General features: G+C 35.8%; 1 protein-coding gene across 2 annotated transcripts; it reads right to left on the reverse strand.

Moving 5' to 3' along the window:
* Window positions 1-6,710: 6,710 nt before the first annotated feature.
* On the reverse strand, window positions 6,711-24,677 carry LOC138324728 (RNA 3'-terminal phosphate cyclase-like). 2 transcript variants are annotated; one of them, XM_069269836.1, is made up of 12 exons: window positions 24,492-24,624; window positions 18,242-18,405; window positions 14,889-14,989; window positions 14,275-14,418; window positions 13,671-13,794; window positions 13,106-13,164; window positions 12,501-12,642; window positions 11,601-11,725; window positions 10,593-10,651; window positions 7,862-7,956; window positions 7,568-7,672; window positions 6,711-7,305 (listed from the first exon to the last, which is right to left on the reverse strand). In XM_069269836.1, exons 2-12 carry the CDS (start codon window positions 18,263-18,265, stop codon window positions 7,222-7,224), a joined length of 1,062 nt encoding a protein of 353 aa, XP_069125937.1. In that variant the 5' UTR covers window positions 18,266-18,405; window positions 24,492-24,624; the 3' UTR covers window positions 6,711-7,221. The 2 variants fall into 2 exon arrangements, with proteins under 2 accessions (XP_069125937.1, XP_069125935.1); XM_069269834.1 differs by lacking the exon at window positions 18,242-18,405 and having other exon boundaries at window positions 24,492-24,677.
* Window positions 24,678-24,928: the final 251 nt, after the last annotated feature.

The following is a 24,928-nucleotide window of genomic DNA, read 5'->3' on the forward strand; positions in this document are numbered from 1 at the left end:
ATCAAAGCTGTGCAGGATATGCCAGAACCAACAAGTTCAACAGAGTTGAAACGCTTTCTGGGTCTTATGAACTGGTTTAGAAAATATATTCCTAACTATGCTGCTGTCGCTCAGCCATTGCTACGGTTGATGAAGAAAACACAAAAGTTTATCTGGACTGTTGAACAACAAAATGCTTTTGATAAACTGAAATCACTATTATCAGAATCATGTGTACTAACATTTCCGCGTTATGACTTGCCATTCCATTTGGGAGTTGACACTTCTTCGAAGGGAATAGGATATATGTTATACCAAATTCATCCTGGGGATTCTGAAAACAAAGGGATTGACAAAACGCATGCACATCCAGACATTCACAAAGTTGTACGTTTTGGTTCTTAATCTCTCAACAAAGGACAACAGTCATATGGACCAACAAAGCTGGAGCTGTTGGGAGTTGTTACCAGTATGCTTGACTGTGCGGATTACTTGCGCGGCCGGCATTTCATCGTCGAGTGCGATCATCAAGCCTTGAAACCCCTATTTCAGAAGAAGTTAAGTGGTGCAATATTTGACCGATGGTTAACTATTCTGCAGCAATTCAGTTTTGACATTGTTTACAAGCCTGCTGCAGAAATGGTTGTTGAGGATGCCTTAAGTAGGTCCCAGATTGAACAAAATGACCCAATTACCAGCCCCAATGAGGATGACCCACATTTCTCGTATGTGAATGACAAGCCTTGTGTTATTAATTTGCCTACTGGACAAAAAAACATTGTTGACTTGCTCAAAGCACGCTCTAATGAAGTGGATGTTAAAGTCCAAAATGTAGCATTGCTTCCACCTGTCACCTTACTGGACAATGACGATGGATATGATGGTGACACTGATGATGCTGAGTTACCTTCCAAGCGTGTCAAACGTAAATTGCGGCCTACGTCTCGTAGTCGAGTTACTACATTGCCTAATCTACTAGCTTCTCCTGCAATAAAAACACCTAGTGACATTCTGAAGCCATGTGAGGCATTTACCAGTGCATCATCTAAAGAGGACACTGACAATACCCATTTGGGTGACGATGATATAGAGGTTCTACAGGTGATAACAAGTGATGACACAGCTGTATCCTCTACTCCTGAACACGTTTGTGGTGATACTCCCTCAATAGCATCAGACTTTTGTATTTCCCCCTTACCTGTGGCTACTTCTGAACATTCACAAGAAACGCTATCTGAGGTATCCTTGTCTTCACCATCCATGGACATAAACTCTCAAGGAAGTGATTCAGATATTGAACTCTTAGACACACGAGTCACTGATACAGATAGCAATGTTTCCAATGACCAACTACCACAACTTGACATATTAAGAAACACTAAATTCTCGCGAGAGGATGTTGCTTCATTACAAAAACTTGACGAGTCCTACAAAGATTTGTATGCATACTTATCAAACCAGATTTTACCTGCTTCTCAAAAGCAATCTAGGTTGGTTTTACTTCAAGCAAGTGACTTTATTTTAGTGGAGGGCTTGTTGTTTCATTCGCGCATAGCCAAATCTGCACGCTCGAAGTTACTAAGATCAGTACCAGCTTGCATTGCCTCAAGCAATGATCCGAACATTCTTGGAACTTCACCATGACTCACCCATGGGAGGCCACGGTGGCATTGCTCACACTCTTGACTTATTACGGACTCACTTCTATTTTCCAAAGATGGCTTCAGTTGTTTCCGACTATGTACGGAGTTGTCACCATTGCCAAACAAGGAAAATTACAAAGATTCCTACGAGATCACCAATTACTAGTTTCAAAACCCCCTCGGCTCCATTTGAAGTATGGCAAATAGATTTATATGGACCACTACCTACATCAGCAAAGGGCAACACATACTTGTTCACAGCGGTTGACTTATTCACCAGATACTTATTTGTACTACCTATTCCAAGTAAGGATGTATTAACTGTCTCGCAGTGCTTATTTCAACTGTTTACTCAGTTTGGTGTTTGTGACTCGTTGTTGAGTGATCAGGGCACTGAATTCATGTCAAGATGTACTAAAGAGGTGTGCCGATTGCTTTCTGTTTCACAACAATTCACACCTGCATTTGTTCACCATTGCCTTGGATCAGTGGAACGTCTCCATCGAACTCTCGCAGAGCGCATGACTCCATTTGTGTCTCAAGGAAAAAACTGGGAGGAAGTGTTGCCAGCTATTACCTTTGCAATGAACAATTCTGTCAATAGCAGTACGAAATACTCCCCATTTGAAATATTGTATGGGCAAAGACCACGCTTTCCCTTGGGTAACATTTCTGCGACTGATTTCTCTGGATTGCCTGCGGATTGTCATACATATCTTCGTCAACATGCGCGGCGTTTGCAACTCGTCCGTACAGAAATGCAGGATGCCGTTCACAAAACCCAACTACAAATGAAGGAGAGAGTCAATCGTAATGCTCACCCCTTGGATGTCACTGAAGGAGACTATGTCTATTTATGTATACAACCTACAGGCAAGGGACAGAAGCTACAGGCCAAATACAGTGGACCTCATATAGTTAACGAGATACAAAGTCCTCACATGATTCTACTACGAGATAGCCAGACAGGGAAAGTCATGGATAAACCTGTTCATATTGATCGACTCAAGATGGCGTATGTACGTTCTCCCAACCCATCTAACTTTTTCATCGATCAAGCCCTCACTTCAGTGAAAAGGAATGTTGAAAATGACAATCAAAACTATGAATTCACAACTGAAATTGACAGTCCACCTAATGATTCTGAACCCTCTACAATGGTGTCGGATAATCATCCTTATAGACTGTCAACGGAAATTGATGCTATGTCATCGTCAGTATTTGATGTTACCACAGAGATAGACTCTCCTGCTGTGGATGCTGATTCTTCTGTTCAACAGGATGCAAAATCAAACTCTCGATCTTCAACACGACCTGTGCGCTCTAAACGTAAGCCTGCTCGTTTTTGTGATGAACACCATATTAACCCAAATGAACTCTTTTCCTCGGGTTCCTCTAGCGACAATGGCATTCACAAAATAAAGCGTGTCTTAGCTCAAAAGAAAGATGGTGATAGGTTATTATACCTTGTACATCTTGTTGGTGAGCCAGCTCAGAACGCCGTTTGGATTTCTCCTAGCAAAATGAACTCTAAAGCACTTAAACTAGTACAGAGAAAACCTCCCGCTATGATCTCGTAGACTTTATTTCTAGTCATGTATGTATGTTGAATTATTCCATCATCTTTGAATACCATTGTAGTTGTGTTAACTATGATATTTGTGTTGCAATTGTACATAATGCATTATACACATTTTTGTGTCTTTATTGATAATATGACATTCCTCAGTATTTTCTCGTTTGAATTAGATGTATGGATTCAATATTGATTGGTAAATCGATTTTTCAGTTTGATTTCTAATTGCATTTTATTAGATAGAATTACTTACTGATCTGAATTCAGAATATTATTGAATGTCTTTTGGCTTTTTGATTGAATTTACTATATGTACATTACAGTTTCATAGAGTTTATGTTGAGGTCTCATTCCAATGGGAATCTGATTGAATATCCATTTAATACCACTCCTTGATTAAATTTTGAATGTGCTAATTTACATCATGCGTATGTTTTGCTATAGATGTTTGATTATTACAGTGTTTTTGGATAGAATTGCTTGTAACAAGATCCAGGTTTTGGAGTATTTTTGAAATATGAATATTGAGAAACATGTGTAATGCAATTGAACTTTTGATGATGTTTTTACAATTAATGGTTATAGTAAGATCTCTCATAAGTAATCTATAGCATTTATATTTTGTCTCATCTTAATGGTCTACATTTGGTTGATTTTCTTGCCAAGGTATATGTAACCATACATAATGTAAATACTCAAACATTCCCTGAATTACTGAGAGTAGGGTTCTCCGAGTATTTGGTTATTACATGATCATTTGTGTGACATATATTTTTTTTCTGCTATATTAGATACGTCCATATGAGATCCACTTAATTCATTATATAATTACATCAAAGTATAAATTGATCAATAACATGTGTGATTAATTACCATATTCTTTTGATGTCATTTAAAACTAGTAATGTTTATTTTACCGTATCCTCATCTCCACACACCCATAATAAAATTTCCAATTTTATATTAAGGGGGGCGGCATGTTATATATATGTATATGATATGGGTGTGCTGGAGATGCTGAGATATCGGTCTAAGGGAGATAACCTTAATTATTATGTTATGCAATATATTATGTAACTCTCCTCTCAGGAGGAGAGAAAAAAGGAGTTGTGAATAAAAAATGGAAGCCGACATGCTGTGTTCATCATCGCTCATCAAAAACCATCATCTAACAGAACATATTCCATGACACGAATTTTCTTCCAGTATTTCACACAAGTGCAAATACGACAAAACGTACGTAGTGTCCCTGACATTACAGGACAACCATAGATAGAACGAAGCAGTATGGCGTTCCAAAAAGCACAATCGAACTTAGGCTAAGCTAGAATTACAGACAAGGGCCGCAGTGGCCGATTGGTCAAGGCTTCCTGACATGATAAAATTATTTTTATCCTTGGGGAAAAAAAGACACATATTACCACAAGCCCCCTACCTCTGGGTCGCGATTTCGATTCCCATGTGGGGCAGTTGCCAGGTACGAACCACTTGTCGGTGATTTTTCTTCGGGTACTTTGAGCGTTCTTAAATGACATTGACTGTAAATAGAACAAAGCAAACATCACAGACATGTTCTAGATGGAAACCGCAATGTGTTGTCCCTAGTATTATGGCGAAGAAGGACGAAACAATGCAGTTTACCTGGCATCACAAAAGCCCTAGAAGGACAGTGCACACCAACATTTGAAAAGGTTGTGATCTGAAGTTTATATGGGTCGTTTACCAAACTTATTGATGCAAAAGGGTGAAAAATCATTTTGAAAGAAACTGTCGGATTTTAGGGAACTCTGCAAAAAAAATATTGGGAGATAAAGGGTTAAAGTGATAACATTGTTTTGTCTTTTTATTCAATCCTTTGATTTAAATTGAATGTGTACTATGACACATGTATACTTTAAATCGACAGTATGTACCAGGTGGAATGGCATGCGATCTATCGACGGTACGACTGTTACAAAGATAGTCACCAAAGAACCTCCCACCTTCACCAACTACGCCAGTTCACAGCCGAATTTGGACATTAACTTGATGTTCATTATAATAAGTGATAAAGACAAATTCACCTGAGAGACAAGATTGTGTTCTCGGGAGCTCTTCTACATCTGCGAGTGGTCACTGGTAAGTTTAGTAATGTTTAAATAACATCAAACGTTACTCTCCTCGTTACAAATATATCTTATGTTGATTTGTTTTACGTAGAATTTACTTTATTAGAATTTAAAAGAGAAATTTAGCTTTATAGAAAATGGTAAATAAGCTTGAAGCGTCAATTACTGACAGTAAGCATTACGTATTCTAAATTATCGTGTATTTAAGCGATTTCCTGCATTACAACAGTGTATGAATGAATCATTCCGCCAAATTGAAGAATAGTGTATTTGATCTGTCTGATCATCATTACGCGTATATATGTACCGAGGGTAAACATAATATTGGGGAGTCATGTATCTAACATATATATGTACCGAGGGTAAACACAATATTGGGGAGTCATGTATCTAACATATATATGTACCGAGGTAAACACAATATTGGGGAGTCATGTATCTAACATATATATGTACCGAGGTAAACATAATATTGGGGAGTCATGTATCTAACATATATATGTACCGAGGGTAAACACAATATTGGGGAGTCATGTATCTAACATATATATGTACCGAGGGTAAACATAATATTGGGGAGTCATGTATCTAACATATATATGTACCGAGGGTAAACACAATATTGGGGAGTCATGTATCTAACATATATATGTACCGAGGGTAAACATAATATTGGGGAGTCATGTATCTAACATATATCTGTACCGAAGGTAAACATAATATTGGAGGGGTCGTGTATCTAACATATATATGTACCGAGGCTAAACACAATATTGGGGAGTCATGTATCTGACATTTGTAGAGAAAAATATTAAACAATTAAACGACGAAGGTATTAAAGACTAAAGAAAGCTGTTATCTTTTATTTGAGATGATAGAAAGGATTCCTCAAAACATTTCTTTATCTAACGGAAGAATGTTACTTTATCATTTGTAAAAAGTGGATCATTTGACAAATACCGATAATTATGTGTTGCCTTTTCTGCTTCATCAAAGTAAGTTGATACTGAATGGCATAGAATTCTTGTTGTTTTCGTGGAACCACGAATACAAAAACAACGAGATCGTGATTTTTTTAAGGATTTTACCATAAATGTAAATATTACATTATATTTCTACAAACCGTAGGGCTGTCCATTGCTGCTGAAGTTATGACGAGAAAGTGATGAGTGATGAATATGGTTTTGTTATTGTTGTTCCATATCCTAACCACGAATGTGTCTATCAACGAAATATTTTAAAAGCTCTAAACACGAAGGAAACTATCCATGAAAGTGGTTGGAATTAATTCAACATATTTTTTCTTCATTGCAGAGTACGTCGTTCGCATATGACATATAAGAAGAAAAGCTTTCACTATGTATCGCTGTATAGCATGATGAAATAAAAATGACCACAATGGACTATTTTACGTTGCTATTTTAATTTCATAATTTAATATAAATTGTTCTACAAATTAAATTTAAGACAACCTTGATGTCAGAACCATGATCCTGATCTAAAAGATAATAACAGGAATCAATACATATGCATTGAAAACTGAAACCTTAACGGCTGGTGAAAAATAAACCCAAAATAATGCTTTAATCGAGGCGTTTTTGAGCAGCATGATGATAGTCTTGATATGAAATAAGAGGGTGTATATGTCTTTCGTATCACATAACATATATCCTTTTGACGGCTTTAGTGTATTAATGCATACTTATTCACATGGAAGATATTTCCTTGTTGTGAATACTGCTGTGATCTACTGGAGAGGAACTGACAGTACCCTGATCCCTTCCATGAATCACTTGAAGACAGTCAATGTCGGTAAATACATTAATAGGCAATCCACAAGACGTCACCATTTTGAAGACAATGTTGCAGAGAATGTGATTATAGAGGCAATTTTATAACTATATAAGTAACACAGCTATAAGTTGACATTTTCTAATCCTATTCCTTCACATTCAATTATAGTTGAGGTCTTTGATACTTCCGTTACTTTAAACTTTGCCTGAAATGAAAAAAGTATGATATATTAAGCGAAGATTACATGGTTGTGTGCAAAAAAGTATCAAATCATTGAAATTGACTGACATAGTTGAAGGCTAAATACAGTAAGATGGTTTCGAGGTAAACGACTTGGTTTAAGTACGTATTTTAGTGTTTGTGATGCTATACAGTCACATAAAATAGTACGTTACAATCACAGAAAGCTGCAACATGTATATGAAGATCTGTTTATCTTCTTATTTTCCTAAATATGGCGCACTTACATTCGTTAAAAGTTTTGCTATATGGATAGCAGTTTCTGTATGTAGAGACAAAGGTCCACATTTTATCTGGGATTTTCCTTTTGCCAAAGCCATCAGCAGTATTAACTGAAAAAAAACACCATAAACTGTAAACATGTAACTGTATAACGGTTGACTTTTCAATATGACGAAGTTCTGAAATACTCCTAACCTTCTAGTTGTAGGATACTGTTCACATATAAATATGACCTACGTTTATATTTGTAAGATACAGATAGCATCTTGTTTAAATTAAACTGACATTGACATGCCTACCTGATCCTGTAGGAATTCATCCACACAGCCACCATGGCACAGGTTGTTGAGCAGAGCTTCACCGGCATTTTCACCAACCTTCTCAGCGGGAACTCCTGAAGAAAACAAGAAACGAACGTTTACCACTCATAGTTATTCTCTGTAATACAATGATTTTTTTATTATCTTCATTTCGTTGTTCATACTTTTGCTCTTCTTAAACAATTGACAAAATGATTTCATTGCAGTATTTCTTTGCTTTAAATGTGAGATATTGGAAATCATCTCTTTGTAAAAAGTTTGGGGCTACAATAGGATTATCAGACAATAACAATAATATGGTATTACCAAGCCTGGTCATATTGGTTTGGATCATTGCACAAAAGGCTCTTTTATGATTCCTGTTTGAAATGCCGACTTTTTCTCATGCTACCAATCATCTACGTTTAGCTAACTATTATTTTGAGAAAATGATCTTTTTTGATCATTTTATAAATATGTCTATCCAACGACAGATAAGGTTTGGCCAAACTACTTCCGGTACAAAAAGTTCAGAAGAATATCAAATTTGTACTTAGGTATTAATGAATGATTCATGAAGAATAAATACTCAAAGGCTATACAGGTACGGTGTATGTTGAAGTACATTTGACATGTAGTCAAACTATTACATATGTAATTAATCGTACTGAAAATTGAAAAGTCATAGAAAAAAACTACATTGGGAATTTTAAACCAATGCATAACTATTTCCTTTACTACCATTTTATATCACCATCATCATAAATCTTAAATGTTAAGCCATATAAATCATTTTGAAAGAAGATTATAATATTCTTAAGATGTTTTGTCAAAACATTACGAAGTGAGGAATTGTATAACTGAATATCACACAAATGTATTACCCAACTTTAAAGATATTAAATCTTTCTTTTATACTGGTGATACGATTCTATACAAAATAAATATCACGATCGTGTCTGAAAGTGTTACATACACAGGAATTAAAATTGACATGACAGACTAACGTACGAGGGGTGTTCCAAAATTATTGTTACTTTGGTGATTTCTCTTTGATAGAAGTAATTCTGATCATTTTACTTTGCCCTGTCCCTCGAAGTACTCCCCCTCTGTATTTATGCATCGTTTCAACCGATCGATCCACTTTTGGAAACAGTTTTCGTACTCTTGAATTGGTATTCTCATAAGATACTGGTAAATGGCAGAGCCAAGGGCATTTCTTGATTTATATTTTGTTCCAGACAGGTGAAATTTTAGTTTGGGGAACAAGAAAAAGTCACAGGGGGCCAAGTCTGGTGAATATGCAGGGTGGGGGAGGACAGTGACCTTTTCTGCCTTCAAAAACTCTGTTACAATGCGCGCCTTGTGTGCTGGCGCATTATCATGTAAGAGCCTGAGGTACTTCAAACCTGTCTGTGGGCGGCGGCGTTTGTAGACTTTCTTAAGTTTTCGAAGTACAACGTCTCTATAATACTTCGCTGTGACAGTTTTGCCTTTTGGAACAGGGATTTGAATGATTGGACCCTTGTTATCAAAGAATATGACATACAAAACCTTCCTCACGGTGCGTATTCTTTTAGCAATGCTAGGGCGCCTGGCGTTTTTGTTTGCCCAGATTCGATTAGAGCATTTTCTTTTGGGTTCGAAAAAATACACCCATGTTTCATCACCTGTGACCAAATTATCAAAAGCCTTTTTGCTGTATTTTGGGTATTTCTTCAATAAGGATTTGGCCTTGTCAACCCGGGACCTCTTTTGGTTGTCAGTTAGTAAATGGGGTATCCACCTGGCATTGATCTTGCCCAGCTTAAGATGTTTCTTTAAAATGCAATGAATACGTGCTAAAGACAAGCCTGTCATTTTAGCTAACTGCCGGACAGTGTACCTTGCATCTTTTTCAAGGATTTGCCGAATTAGTTCAATGTTATGCTTTGTTGTTGTTGTTGCAGGGCGACCTGTGTGGGCAGCATCTTTAAGCTGCTGGTGTCCCGACTTAAATCGAGCAACCCACCTGCAAATAGTCATATATGACATTTGACCCTTCCCATATATATCACACACCTCACGATGAATATCCACCGGCTTTAAGCCAAGTAGAGACCTACCTTTGATATAGGCCCTAATTTCAATTACGTTTTCAACTCTCTTGCCAACCATATTTGTATTGAGTGTAACGTGTGCGCTACAAAACAATGTACACAGCACAAAGGTCAGTGTCATTGTGAGCGAGATATTTCCTATATCACGCTTCAGATATCACGCTATCGCCACGAGGTAGTTTTAAGCCCATTTAGCACGATTTCCACGAGATATTGCGCAAGTAACATTAATTTCGGAACATCCCTCGTACAACTGATAATGTTGCACATGTATATTGGTTGTTGTATTTTGTTAATGTGATGAAATTAAAATAAATCAATTTCATAGCTGTAATAAAAAATAATTAATGAAACAAATTCAATTTTATCAAAAATACACTATCAAATAAAAATAAAAAAAATCATGACATGAAGTCGAGTAACCATGAAGCAACCTATAGCTAGATGTAATATGCTTTCATAACAGTGACAATGGTTTTAAGTTTTGAACATTTGTATTCTTTGCTTGTTAGTCAGAGCAAATTCTAGAAATAACTACCAATGAGATGTGTGGCGACCTATGGCGGTTTGTTAACCCGATGTTATGTTCACACTGCTTGTTAAGTTAAGTACGATTAACATGATCACCTTACCTTTCTTCCCAAGTGCCGACCCTGCTAGTAGACACCCTGTCGATGTTTCTGCTACCACACTGTGGTAAAATTGTTAAACAGGTTTTACATCATTTCTACACCATTAAAAGCACCAGAAACATAGAGATTGGAAACTCCTTCTTTGTCTTTGTTGACAGGCAGAGGTACCTCCGGTTTATAGGCATTTTCCCTTGGCTTACTACTTTTACGTGTATTCTTTTAAACATGATATTTTTTAATCAAAAGTTGAAACATTAAATCATATTTGATGTGACCAGTTTTCCCGATTAATGTTATTTAATATGATATTTGAAAGCATGAAAATAACCAATGGTTTTTTGAAAATCAGACCTTCAAAACCAGAAGTGCATTTTGTTTTATTGATATGCAAGTTAAAATGTTATTTCTTTTTTTCCAAAATCATACTCAAACCATCTGAAAATCTTTTATAACATATCAGAGTCGTTCTGCTGTATTTAACTATTTAAGAGTTTATCTAAAAACCCCTAGAGACATACACAGGTACATCTGCTGATCGTAAAAATGGTGGAGTTGCCAATCTCTATGTATTTATGTTTTTGAAAGCACACATAAAAGGATATTGGTATATGTTTGTGATGTTTATATTGGATAAAGGAAAAGATTGAATCTTGATTAACAATGAAACAAAATTGATGATAAAGTTTCATGTCATATAAATTCATATTTTCTTCCATTCGGCGCTTTAATATGTCAGAACAAAAGTCTGAAAAGACAATTAAAAATACCACAATTACCACAGAAACCTGATTTTTTCACTCTCAAGTCAGAACATGAGTCAAAAAAGTTGTTTTTGAAAGATATGTTGTTATATCTCAAGGTTTAGTTTAGTGAAGGAGGCCATTAAAATGTAGCCTTCGAGCTCACAATTCAAAAACACATTGTGTGCCTCATTGTTATCAAAACATATGTCGTTTTAAGAAAAACACTCACAGTTAGTGACAACAGAACAAAATATCAAAGACTTACATGATACCAGTGCCAGTACCTATAGCCATATCATGAGGCTCCTTCAATACTTCAATGTTTATAGGTGTGTTAGGGTAGTCTTGACAAATAAAATCCTTGGCACATTTCTGCATTATATGTGCGACCTATAGAAAAATACAAATATACAATGACCAGGATACCATTAAAATGCCTTACTTTTTACAAAACTCTAATTTGAGTAATACAAATCGTATCATCAGATTTCCTACGAATTTAGCATATAAAAATTGGTATGAGTACCCTCCTAATACACTGAAACTTAAGAGGGTTAGAGTTTTTGTTTTTACTTTACAAAATAAGCTAGCTAGGAATGGCATTGAGTAACGACAGAAATGCTACAATATCTTTCAAATATAGATTTAATGTTTTATATTATATGTCAAAAATCTATAAAATTTCATATTCATAACATATTAAGAAAAAATAGTGTAAATGACTTATTAAACACGGCCCTTCGTTCTTACAATAATATCTATTATTGTATCATAATGAGAATATAAATGATTAAAGATGCTTTACCACTGACAGATAGCATAAACGATACTCATCATTTTAACAACAACTAATGTTTAATTTTGAATATAATTACATAACTCATTAACACAAAACCACATATAAAATAATTTGTTTCCGTTTTGGTACATGCGCAATCAATACTTCATTCTACAAAGGACATAGTGCCATGGAATTTTTTCCGGACGCAAAAAATTATTTTTAATATTTTTATCTTAATTAAAGTAAAATAAGAACTTTTCAATGATGGTAATTTTGTAACTTTTTTAACTGAAGAACAAGACTAATTCGTCTGCTCCTGTTTTTGATAAAGTAAAAATACCATTCGCCAGCGGTTGAGCGCCTTAAACACGTATAGTGTTGTACCTTTATTGGTAGAGCTCCTGCCACAAACGACCGACCATATATCCTAACAACTTGACCCACATCCATAAATGTCACAGGAGATAAACATTTTACTGGGTAAGACGTGATTTGAACCTCCCCTCCGCCTTTTGGGAAGTAACCCCTAAAGAACATACATCAGGAAAATGTTAAAAGGTCAGTAATTATTATCATTATAATGATGATCTTAATACATGGGTGTAACATATCAATGTAAGTCTAGAATATAGTTTATATTTAACTGAGAATAAGTAACTTTTATCAGTAACATAAAACGCTCAAGAAATATTAAAATATAGTATAAGATTAAGGTAACATCCATGTTCATCTATGTTTTAAAGTGATATACTTTACATGTTGGTATATCGTACATTGAATCGGCGGATTACAAAGACAGCAGAACTCCATACAACTAACATTGTCAATTCAAAATAAAATAACTGTAGGAAAATATTCTACATTCCCAACTTAATAAACAATACATAAAACTATAGAAAAAATATTTCACATAAAACGTTCAAAAATTCTGTATTTGTAATAGGAATCATGTTTGAATGAGAAATTTCTGTTTTCCGTTTCAGTTTTACCTTCTTTTGATGTCGATATCTATCTTCATCCCAAATTTAGCAGCAATTGGTTGAAAAATCTGAAATAAAACAAACATAACATTTCATCTTTTTTAATTTTTGAAGTTTAAGAATAGTGCTAAATCACGCCAAAATACGTATCTCGAAAAAAATACTAAGCATTGTTAGTTTTATCAGATAACTTTTGTGTACAATACACCTCATGTCTTCATCGTATGGAAACTTTCGTTCTGGTCATTGTAACAAATAATAATTGTTTCTTTAACCACGATTGTTACTCAGTGTGATCGTTATCATGTAGCCATGAGTCGTTTTTCTATTGACTTAGCAATTTGAAAGTTTCAATCATTACTAAAACAAATCATCACATAGTTTTTTATATTCTGTACAGCACTTCAACAGTTTTGTCATTATGTAAACTAACACATATAAACTAATTAACTGTTTAAAAAAAATCAGGTCTTCATTATGCAGACCCACATTTCAGATTATAAAATGTCAACAAATTTCAGGTTTTACACAAAAATATCAGTGTAACAAAGTGACCATCGCCTATGTAACTTACGTAATTATAATAATCCACCTGTGGCGCCATTTCAGCATTAGTACCACCCCTTAATTTCAGGTACGAAGTATCCGGACCGTACAATAGACAAGGCAATGCAGCCTGCATCAATAGGCAGATACTCCTAAAATAATCAAAAAATTATAAGAAAAATCCAAAAGGTCGTTACGATAAAGTGTGCAACCACAAAAAAATGGTATAAATATTTGCCAATGGGAACCCTCTGAACATCAAAGCAATACAAACATACCTCACCATGCTATTTTGAAAGTTATGATTTTTTTTAATTGGAAAACTGAAATTTGAACAAAAAATCAGTTAAAAATTGTAGGATTTCTGAAATATCTATGCAATGCAAGTAAGTAATTATTGTTGATCAAAAATGCATTTAACCATGCATAAGCAAACAGTTTTGTGCAAAATACAAATGCTTTGTCTAAAACAAATGGTCATTTCAAAACTTAAAAAGGGAATAACTCAAGGGAAATTCCTCTAGCGTGAAGCTAGAAGGCGATCGTATCACTGTTTAAAATTAAAACCTGCTACTATATATATATTATTTCAAGGGAGGTAGTTATTCCATTATGGATGAAGTTGATCTTACCCTGCTGTACCGGGATCAGCCAGAAATGTCCCAGAATTCACTTTACCGGGATGGAATATTATTTCCTGTGATGATACTTCTCCACCTACTAATTGTCCTCCACATATATCTTTTATTAATACTAGGCCAGACAGGTGCTGTGGTCTGTTGAATGAAAATAGCATTAGAATGCTGTACTGCAATGCGATGCTTTTGATATTGATGCAATCGTCGATACTGAGATTTCAACTACTGATTAGTTGTTGTCTGCGATTCCAAATAAAAATTAATGTCTTGTCAATATATTTATGAATGAAATAGGTGTTTAATAAATAATATTAATAACAAGAGGGTAGTGCTTCACCACCAGAATTAAACTTGGACTGATTACTAAAGGTTGGGAAGCAAAATTATATGGGTGGTGCTAAAGTCCACTTTTGATGCGGTTCAAGGAGGAATACATCAAATTAACAGGACTATGCTGACATCTAGACACTTTAGAAGTGGTTAGAACAATGCAGACTAGGTGGATTAAAGTTACCAAGTCTGAGTATATGGCCATAGCATTTTCTTCTTATTTTATCATCCACTCATCCTAGCATCATCGCACATGTCTCATAGAAGAAGGTACTTACCGAAGACCAGGCTTGCTCCTGCCAGCTCTGATGTTGGTTACTCGGATTGGACAGCACCGCACACAACTCAGCGCTGCAGCATTTCTCAAAATTTGACCTCCCTAAAAAATAACAAACAATCACCTAAGGCAAAACAAACATATGCTTTCCTATCTGTAACTAACTGCAATGTGTGTATTAATAAATGAAAGAGCAAAATTATTATTTATTAGAAAACCAATAGGTACAAAATATTCCAGAAAATCGTTCAAAATCAATCAATTATCCTGTAAGACATTTTATTTAATGTATTATTTGAATTATTAAGACAACAATATGGCCTAACATACTGTTGTTATCATCAAGCAAGAAGTAGCTGCTCATGGTAGTTAACGACAGCACAGACGAAAAAGCGCAGATATGAAGAGGTGATAATGGGTGTGTAATACATAAAGACATTGTCTTTCCTGTTAGGTGTGCGCTGGAGAACATTGACATCACAGTTGCACCAGAGGTTGCGCACTTTATAAAGCCATTGGTATCACAGGGTGACAAAACAAAAACAGAACTTATATATTTCACAATAGCTGAAAACATTCTGTCAGACTAATTTAAGCTGATACGCAATCCAATAAAGGTACCAGGATTGAAACCCGTGAACATTGATAAACCTGGCTGATTTCGTTGGTGGCTGAGAAGCATCAATAAGAGTTAAATTATGTTCTTATTTGTTGGTATTTGTTCATTACGGTTATTATGTGACTGTTAGGAAAGACAAATCGCTAATTTGGAAGACCTTAACGATATATTGAAAGGCAAAACACTCTAAGAACAATTGGAAAGACAAATTAGAAATTGTAGCCTGGAAATAAATTCTTTGTGAAATAACACTTGAAAAATATGATTACGTTAAGTAAATAACACAGGGTTTTCAGAGAAACAGGGAGGATAAAAGCTCAACAAGACATACACAACAAAAACAAGTTATAAAATAGATATAGAATGGCAGAAAAAAACTTGAGCATAAAAGTTTGGAATTCAAACATAAGGAATTAAGTTTCAAATGTAAAAAGCCCACAATATCACTGAAAAACCTCAAGGCTTTGCCAGAACTTTACACAGAACTTTACAAACGATTACTTAAATATAGCTGAAATGAACTAGCTCAAACACATCAAGACCTACCACAGCTAATTCAATCGAAATGACAATAGAGACAAGGTATCTTTGAAGAAATCCTATAGGAATAATACTTGACACCATCCCTTCATGGAAGCATTGAAAGGACTTAAGAGTATATGAAAATACAAATGACATAATAGTTTTAAAAGATGTGGGGAAATGAGTTCAACATGTCATTCTGCTGGTGAATTACATGTATTCAGTTATTAACAAATAACAGAAAATTAGAAAATACATAACATTACCTTGGCAACCGTACATGTTACCAACGGAAGAGACAAACGAAAATAAGAAGATCTGGTTCAATCAAGGGGCAAGTTAAGAGAGAGTTGTTGAAGGAGCAGAGAAAAGTAGAGCATGGCTCAGACGTTCACTCTGAAAGAAAACCAATGAGAGGAACAGATAGAAAATGTACTATTGCAGTTGATGGACGAGGAGATTTCGGCGCTTTCATGGAGAATTTTAGGACAATCAGAAAACAATTTACATTTGTGAGGAATTGAAGTAGAATACACCATTTGGATTTAACGAAAGAACCCATTCTGGGAGTGAACCTACCGGACAGATTAATTGGTGGACACTGTACAGGAACAGATCGGGGAGAGAAATAATAAAGAAAGCAAGTGAAACATTAGTATTTTTACCGAATAGCATCCCATAAAATGTGCATAAGAAGTGTTCTTTAATACTGGTTAAAGAAAGCGACAAAAGATAATACTAGGACAATCAGAAAACAATTTACAGTGTGTGAGGAATTGAAGTAGAATACACCATTTGGATTAAACAAAAGAACCCATTCTGGGAGTGAACCTACCGGACAGATTAATTGGTGGACACTGTACAGGAACAGACCGGGGAGAGAAATAAGAAAGAAAGCAAGTGAAACATTAGTATTTTTACCGAATAGCATCCCATAAAATGTGCATAATTAGTGTTCTTTAAAACTGGTTAAAGAAAGCGACAAGAGATAATACTAGCCTGAAAGAAACGCAATAAAAGCTCGTTGGAAGAAGTTTTGAGGAACCTTACATAGACTTGGCATGTTCAGGACCATTTCACTTCTGACATTACATAGGGAGGATTTCCTTTCTCTCACTTGCCAAAAGAATGGTGTCATATATAACAACAAATGATTACGTGTATATTATAATGAAAAAAGCCGGTTCTCGATTCGTGAAGTGCACCAACTCGATAAGCTAGCTGACAAAGGAGATGATGGGCATTATTTGAGTATATTGTATTTTGATGAAATGAATATGCAATTCGCCATCAAGGATTATATGGTAATGGCCTCGGGAAGCAGGTGAATGAATTAGTTGTAGAACATGATCTACAGGATGCAGGTTGACCGAGACAATGGATGCATGCACATTTTGTGTAATTTCTGTATCTCTTCTCTACGAAGGTTAAAACAGAGCATAGCCAGAATATCATTAGGCAGGTAATTCATGAGTGATACAGCGAGCACAGATTTGTTTTCAAGCCAAACGGATATGGGCAATACTGTAAGGGTTTCAGTCACGTGAACATGTTTGGTCAACCAAAACACTTTATGGCATGGAAACTATATGGTCAGAGAATATAGCTGGATTATCCAAGACAGAAGTTCCAATTTCCTGTAAACCAAACTTTAATTAGCGTGTGATTAAGTCCAAAATGAAAATAAATTTATACCGTTTGGTGTTTTTTTCAATTTACATCCGGTCAAAATTCATCTCATGTTTTGAAACATGAATCGCAAAATTTGTTAGTCATGAAAGAGAATTGGTTGACAGTAAATTAATTGCTGAGAAATTCAGAACTTGTCTTAGTAATTTGATGGAAAGTCATGAAAAGTAAAAATGTAGTGAAAGACTGGAAGAAAGTAGACACGGTTAATCAGCCAACCTGTAGAGAGTTAGATCCAAGCACAAAGACAAAGTGGGATCAGTCCCTAGATTTGAGAGAAGCGTAATGATTAACATATTTAGATGACTTCTGAGAGAAGGAAATAGGGTGAGATGAAAAATTAAAAGTAAGATGAAATGAAGGGGATTGGACTGGGTCGACCATCACTGACCAGGTAGATCTGTTGGTAAACTATTCCACTAGTGTTCAGAGGTCCCGGGTTCAAATCCCAGTCTGGCCGCTACTTTTTCTCCTATCGTGTTATGAAATTGACGTCCAACTAAAATACCCATGGTGGTACGTACCGGTGGTGTTTGGAAGGCTCTCATTTGTTTTTGAGGGTAAAGACTTCAAGAAAGGAGGGAGGAGTGTAGCAGGATTCGACTGGGTCGATAATCTGTGACAGTCTGAGCAGGTAGTTCAGTTGATTTGGCTAGCCCCCGGTCTAGGCACTTCATTTTCTCCTCTCCTGTCAGTAACAGGCTATTACATAGGTATTGACAGTCAATTAAGATCAGTATCCAATCAAGAGACATGAGAGATAGATATGAGTCAAAGCGTCAAAGACAGAATTCTTGTACTAATGACCTAACAAGAGGCCCATGGGCCTTAACGGTCATCTGACTCATGGCACAAAACAACAAAGTCACAGTATAAAGTATTAGTTAACGATTAATATAAACAATACAAGGAACTCCTAAGTTGAATATGTAAGTTTCTGAAAAAGGTAAATGTCATTTGTTGAACAAACTTGGTAGCCCTTCATCCAAATATGGTCGAAACCCATTCAAGGATTAATATAAGGAGGAGTCAGATTTTAAAGCCAAATTTCAGCAAAGCTCCCATTTTGGACCTCGGTCATACTATCCCCATGGGTCTTACCTCGGTCCTTTATAAAATATGATTGTCCTTACCTAAAGTTCCCCCTTCTGAATCAATTAAAACCACTATAGACCAATTTTCATTAAGATCGGAGACTGAAACCTTAAAACAGGAAGTGGGCCAGCGGCCATCTTGGAATACCAAAATCTTTACGAAAATGTTTGCATGTTGTTCGGCATCAATTAAAACCCCTATAAACCAATTTTCATTGAGATCGGAGACTGAAACCTTAAAACAGGAAGTGGGCCAGCAGCCATCTTGGAATACCAAAATCTTTACGAAAATGTTTGCATGTTGTTCGGCATCAATTAAAACCCCTATAGACCAATTTTCATTGAGATTGGAGACTGAAACCTTAAAACAGGAAGTGGGCCAGCGGCCATCTTGGAATACCAAAATCTTTACGAAAATGTTTGCATGTTGTTCGGCATCAATTAAAACCCCTATAGACCAATTTTCATTGAGATCGGAGACTGAAACCTTTAAACAGGAAGTGGGCCAGCGACCATCTTGGAATACCAAAATCTTTACGAAAATGTTTGCATGTTGTTCGGCATCAATTAAAACCCCTATAGACCAATTTTCATTGAGATCGGAGACTGAAACCTTAAAACAGGAAGTGGGCCAGCGGCCATCTTGGAATACCAAAATCTTTACGAAAATGTTTGCATGTTGTTCGGCATCAATTAAAACCCCTATAGACCAATTTTTATTGAGATCGAGACTGAAACCTTAAAACAGGAAGTGAGCCAGCTAAAATTAAGAAAATTTGCCCTTTTGGGGCCCCATCCCTCAGTTCCTAGGGTTCAGACCAGACTCATTTATATAAAATATAATTGTGTTTCCCCAATGATGCTTCACACCAAATATGGATAAAATTCATCCAAGGATGGAGGAGGAGTAGGACTTTAAAGCTAAAATTAAGAAAATTTCCCCATTTGGGGCCCCACCCCTCAGCCCCTAGGGGTCGGACCAGGCTCATTTGTAATATGATTGTCCTTCCCCAATGATGTTTCACAACAAATATGGATGAAATCCATCCAAGGATGAAGGAGAAGTAGGATTTTAAAGCTAAAATTAAGAAAATTTGCCTTTTTTGGGGCCCTACCCCTCAGCCCCTAGGGGTCGGACCAGGCTCATTTATATAAAATATGATTGTCCATCCCAAATGATGTTTCACACCAAATATGGATGAAATCCATCCAAGGATGAAGGAGGAGTAGGATTTTAAAGCTAAAATAAGAAAATTTGCCCTTTTGGGGCCCCACCCCTCAGCCCCTAGGGGTCACACCTATCTCAAATATATAAAATATGAATGTCCTTACCTAATGATGTTTCACACTAAATATGGATGAAATCCATCCAAGGATGAAGGAGGAGTAGGATTTTAAAGCTAAAATAAGAAAATTTGCCCTTTTGGGGCCCCACCCCTCAGCCCCTAGGGGTCGGACCAGGCTCATTTATATAAAATATGATTTTCCTTCCCCAATGATGTTTCAAACCAAATATGGATGAAATCCATCCAAGGATGAAGGAGGAGTAGGATTTTAAAGCTAAAATTAAGAAAATTTGCCCTTTTGGGGCCCCGCCCCTCTGACCCTAGGGGTCGGACCAGGCTCATTTATATAAAATATGATTGTCCTTCCCTAATGAAGTTTCACACCAAATATGGATGAAATCCATCCAAGGATGAAGGAGGAGTAGGATTTTAAAGCTAAAATTAAGAAAATTTGCCCTTTTGAGGCCCTGCCCCTCTGACCCTAGGGGTCGGACCAAGCTCATTTATATAAAATATGATTGTCCTTCCCCAATGAAGTTTCACACCAAATATGGATGAAATCCATCCAAGGATGAAGGAGGAGTAGGATTTTAAAGCTAAAAATAAGAAAATTTGCCCTTTTGGGGCCCCACCCCTCAGCCCCTAGGGGTCGGACCAGGCTCATTTATATAAAATATGATTGTCCTTCCCTAATGATGTTTCAAACCAAATATGGATGAAATCCATCAAAGGATGAAGGAGGAGTAGGCTTTTGTATAAATAGTCTTACGCACGACGCACGGCACACGGCGGACGGCGGACGGCGCACGGCGCACGACGACGGACGAAACACGATGACAATAGGTCATCCTGACCTTCGGTCAGATGACCTAAAAACTAACAGAAAAGTGTGAAAAAAAGGCTCTCAAGCATGGCATTCCTGTGAAGTGGACTAAAGATTGAGAGTTTTCGTTTTCTCAGCTCAATAGAGATGGAAAAGCTCAGAAAACTTGGCAAGACTGTTGCTCAAAGTTCTAAAAATAAAAGAAACAATTGGCAAATACAATGTTTTAATTTTTTTTTTATTATTCTTTAACCAGACACAACACTTGTCTCAAACTTGGTCCATGCTTTCATTTTCAAATTACATACGTGAGCTACCTTTGTAACAGGACGAGAGTATTGTGCTCAAACCAGCGACCCAGACCAGTAAGTCCGTCGCTCTACCGACTGAGTACAAAGCTAGAAGCTAGTTTAGGTGACGGTATCACTACCGGTATGTACAAATAAAACCTGCTACATTTTAATTTATGCACTATTAAATTGTCTGACTAAAGCTTATGTAAAATGTTTATTTGCATACATAAACGTAGTAAAAAGTCTACCATTTTTCCATTAACATGCTTAAACTTCAGTGATATATTAGTGTGATAATTGAAAGTACAGATACACATGTACTATATTAAAGGCCCATTACCTTTCAGAAACAGCTTTTAATCTTTAAAGTGGGATCAATAATTTTGTAGAATCGCAAAAGTTATTATCTTACCGTTAATACTATACGAATTATCACCTTCTGAACAATTTGATTAAAATAAATGAATTGTTATCCCCCGCTTTCTCCGAAACGGGGGATATTGATTTGTGTTTGTCCGTCTGTCTGTCTGTCTGTCACACTTCGTTTCTGTGCAATAACTGTAACAAATATAAACCGATTTTCTTCAAACTTAGTTACAAGGTTAAATGCCTTCAGGATTCGACCAAGTTCGATCGCGACTTTCAAAGGACCTTATTTAGCAGAGTTATGGCCATTTGCTTAATAAAAAAAAGTCATTTTCTGCCACTTCTGTACAATAACTGTAATAAATATTAACCGATTTTCTTAAAACTTGGTAACAAGGTTGAATGCCTGTAGTGCCTGGCCAAGTTTGATAAACTCTTTCAGCCGATAGTATTTATCAGAGTTATGGCCCTTTCATTTACTACAAATGTCATTTTTTTGCAGTTTCTGTGTAATAACTAACAAATATTAAAACTAATATTGTTAAAGCTTGGAAACAAAGTTAAATGCCTTAAGGGCTTAGCCAAGTTTGATCGCCACTTTTGGCAGATCTTAATTAGCAGAATTATGGCTCTTTGATTTAATAAAAAAAAACATTTTCTGCCGCTTCCGTACATTAACAGTAATAAATATTAACCAATTTTCTTCAAACTTAGTAACAAAGTTAAAAGTCTTAAGGAATCGGCCTAGTTCCATCCCCACTTGCGACAGACCTCATTTAGCAGAGTTATGGCCCTTTGATTTAATAAAAAGAAAAGGTCATTTTCTGCCATTTCCCGACATTAACTCTAATAAATATTAACCGATTTTCTTTAATCTTGGTAACAATATCAAATGCCTTACTTTAAGGGCTTGGTCAAGTTCGATTGCCACTTTTGGCCGACATTATGTAGTGGAGTTATGGCCCTTTGATGTACTAAAAATGTCATTTTCTGCCATTCCCTGTGCAATAATTGTAACAAATGTGAACCAATTTTCTTAAAAGTTAGTATCAAAGTTAAATGCCTTAAGAGCTCAGTCAAGTTTAATAGTCACTTTCAGCGGACATTACATATTTTACTTCCGAAAAAGACTTCAGTTTATTTTTTCAAGTTTCAACCAAGGTTAAACCTAACCTTAATAATGTTTACCTACCATATGTCCTGAAAGCGGGTGTGACCACTCCCTGACCCCCTGACCAACACCCCAGTGACCCTAATTAGCAGCCTTGGGCTATTTCCACCTTGGCTTGTGGTGTCACTTTCAGGTCTGTGTATTACGTAAGCTGAAGTCAAGCAGCCGACCGGCAGCCTAGAAAACAATCAGCTGGCCTTTCAATAAGTTTTATGACTACAGCTAGTGAGCATTACTTCAAAAACAAATACTGCTTACAACTGTAAATGATTTACTCACGTTTTTAATGTTAAATAGGCCTATCTATATCGGATGGATGTCACAAGATTTGCAATCGTAATGGCCGCCATTTTGGGTGTATTGTAATAGTAGATCCGGAGGTATTGAATTTCAGGATTTTACTAATATTCACGTTTTTAAAAATGAAAACGGTATTATTTTTTTTTTAGAATTTCGGTGTGAATTTATTTTTAGAAAAGATATCTTAATAATAATAAAATTATTAATAGCAAAGTAATTAAAATAAATCAAATTAAAAAGAAATCAACTTTTTTCTCTATCAGATTAAATTGAAACATTTTGCATACTACTCTAACACTTATCTGTATTTTCTTAATTTAGTGCTTGTAAATTTAGAACATTATTTTAATTAATTGTCCATTATTATGAAACATGTTATCTTATTCAAATCAATACAGTATTTTTAATATTTAAATAAAGATATATATTAAAATAAAGGTGACTGGATTGAAATAAAGGAATACATTTTGAATTTCCCCATTCTTTTAATTAATATAAATGAAATTTAGATCTTTATTGTGAATCAATTATAGTCATGATCATATGATCTGCAGATTACAATTTTCAAAATCATTTTTTTCACTCAGAATAATTTAATAGATGTCCTGATATTACTTAGCAATACAGAGAGTTTAAAGCATTTAAATGATATTAAGTTGAACCAGAATTAAATAAACAACAAGACAGTTTTAAAGATTTCCCCTTGTATTGGAAGTTGTCGATATAACCTTTGTGCCCCTCTGATCGTTATTTATCGCGGTCAAGGTGCCCTTTTCAAAACCCAGCACCATGCCCTTTTTTTTCCTGTGGGATGTCCTGAAAGCGGGGGATGGAAATTCCACGAGTTTGCTTGTTAATTAATTTTCATAGCGTGTCCAAAGCATACAGCATGGTAGTTGATTATGACTGTGCCATACGGCAAAACAGCGAAATGACTCTCTACTGTTATCATATATTACGTAGGAAATCTTGCATATGTTTAGTGTTGTAACCTCTTCTTAGACCATCAATACATATTTTCTGATGTGATTAATGTTTTTAAGAGATTTATGTCCTGGTAGTGGGCCTAAAAATGCTTTGTACCCGTCGATTAACATCCAAAACCTGAAAAGGATTCCAGTAAGCCTATGATCTGCTGAACGACTTGAAAAACATATAAATCCTTGTGAATTACATCTATATGCATGTACATTGTACATGTGGTTTTCGTGTAGAATACAATCACTATCCGAATATAGACTAAACTGGTTTTAGAAGTCAATGACATCATAATTAACAAAACATTATGTAAATACATCCCATATCGATCCCTATCGAGATTATTTATCAAACGTCCTAAAAGGAACTCGGGCAGTAGTCCGAATATTGAGAACCCGAATACAAAATCATAATCAAACCACTCACAAACACTGAAAAATCGAGCGTCTTGATATATACTTACTCCTTCAAGAAAAGAACCGTCGATTTCGATTGTTGACTCGCTGTTTGATGCCATTCTCTTTAATGCAAAATATATCGGTAAACTAGGGTGAACAAGGGCTCGAAAACACACGAATATTGCACAAGTCAGCAACAACATTAAAGTCAATGTAAATTTTCTGCTTGACCTTTTGAGTCACATCAAACAAACATACACCCGACCAAGATCATTGTTACCAGTAGTTATTAAAACGAGACCGGTACCCAACGTTCCGGATTCGGTGACCAGTGCTACGTTTGAAGGAAAATAATGCCTACGGTACAATGTATAGGGTGTAATATTGTGTCACAAATGTAAGGTCGGATACGTACATATATGTGTGTTCGTAAAATTATACAATACTAGTTATGTGTATTCGTGACTGCTTTCCCGAAAACATATTTCATTTTTTTATGTTA

Source organism: Argopecten irradians, chromosome 6, assembly GCF_041381155.1.
Source record: "Argopecten irradians isolate NY chromosome 6, Ai_NY, whole genome shotgun sequence".
Taxonomy (NCBI): domain Eukaryota; kingdom Metazoa; phylum Mollusca; class Bivalvia; order Pectinida; family Pectinidae; genus Argopecten; species Argopecten irradians.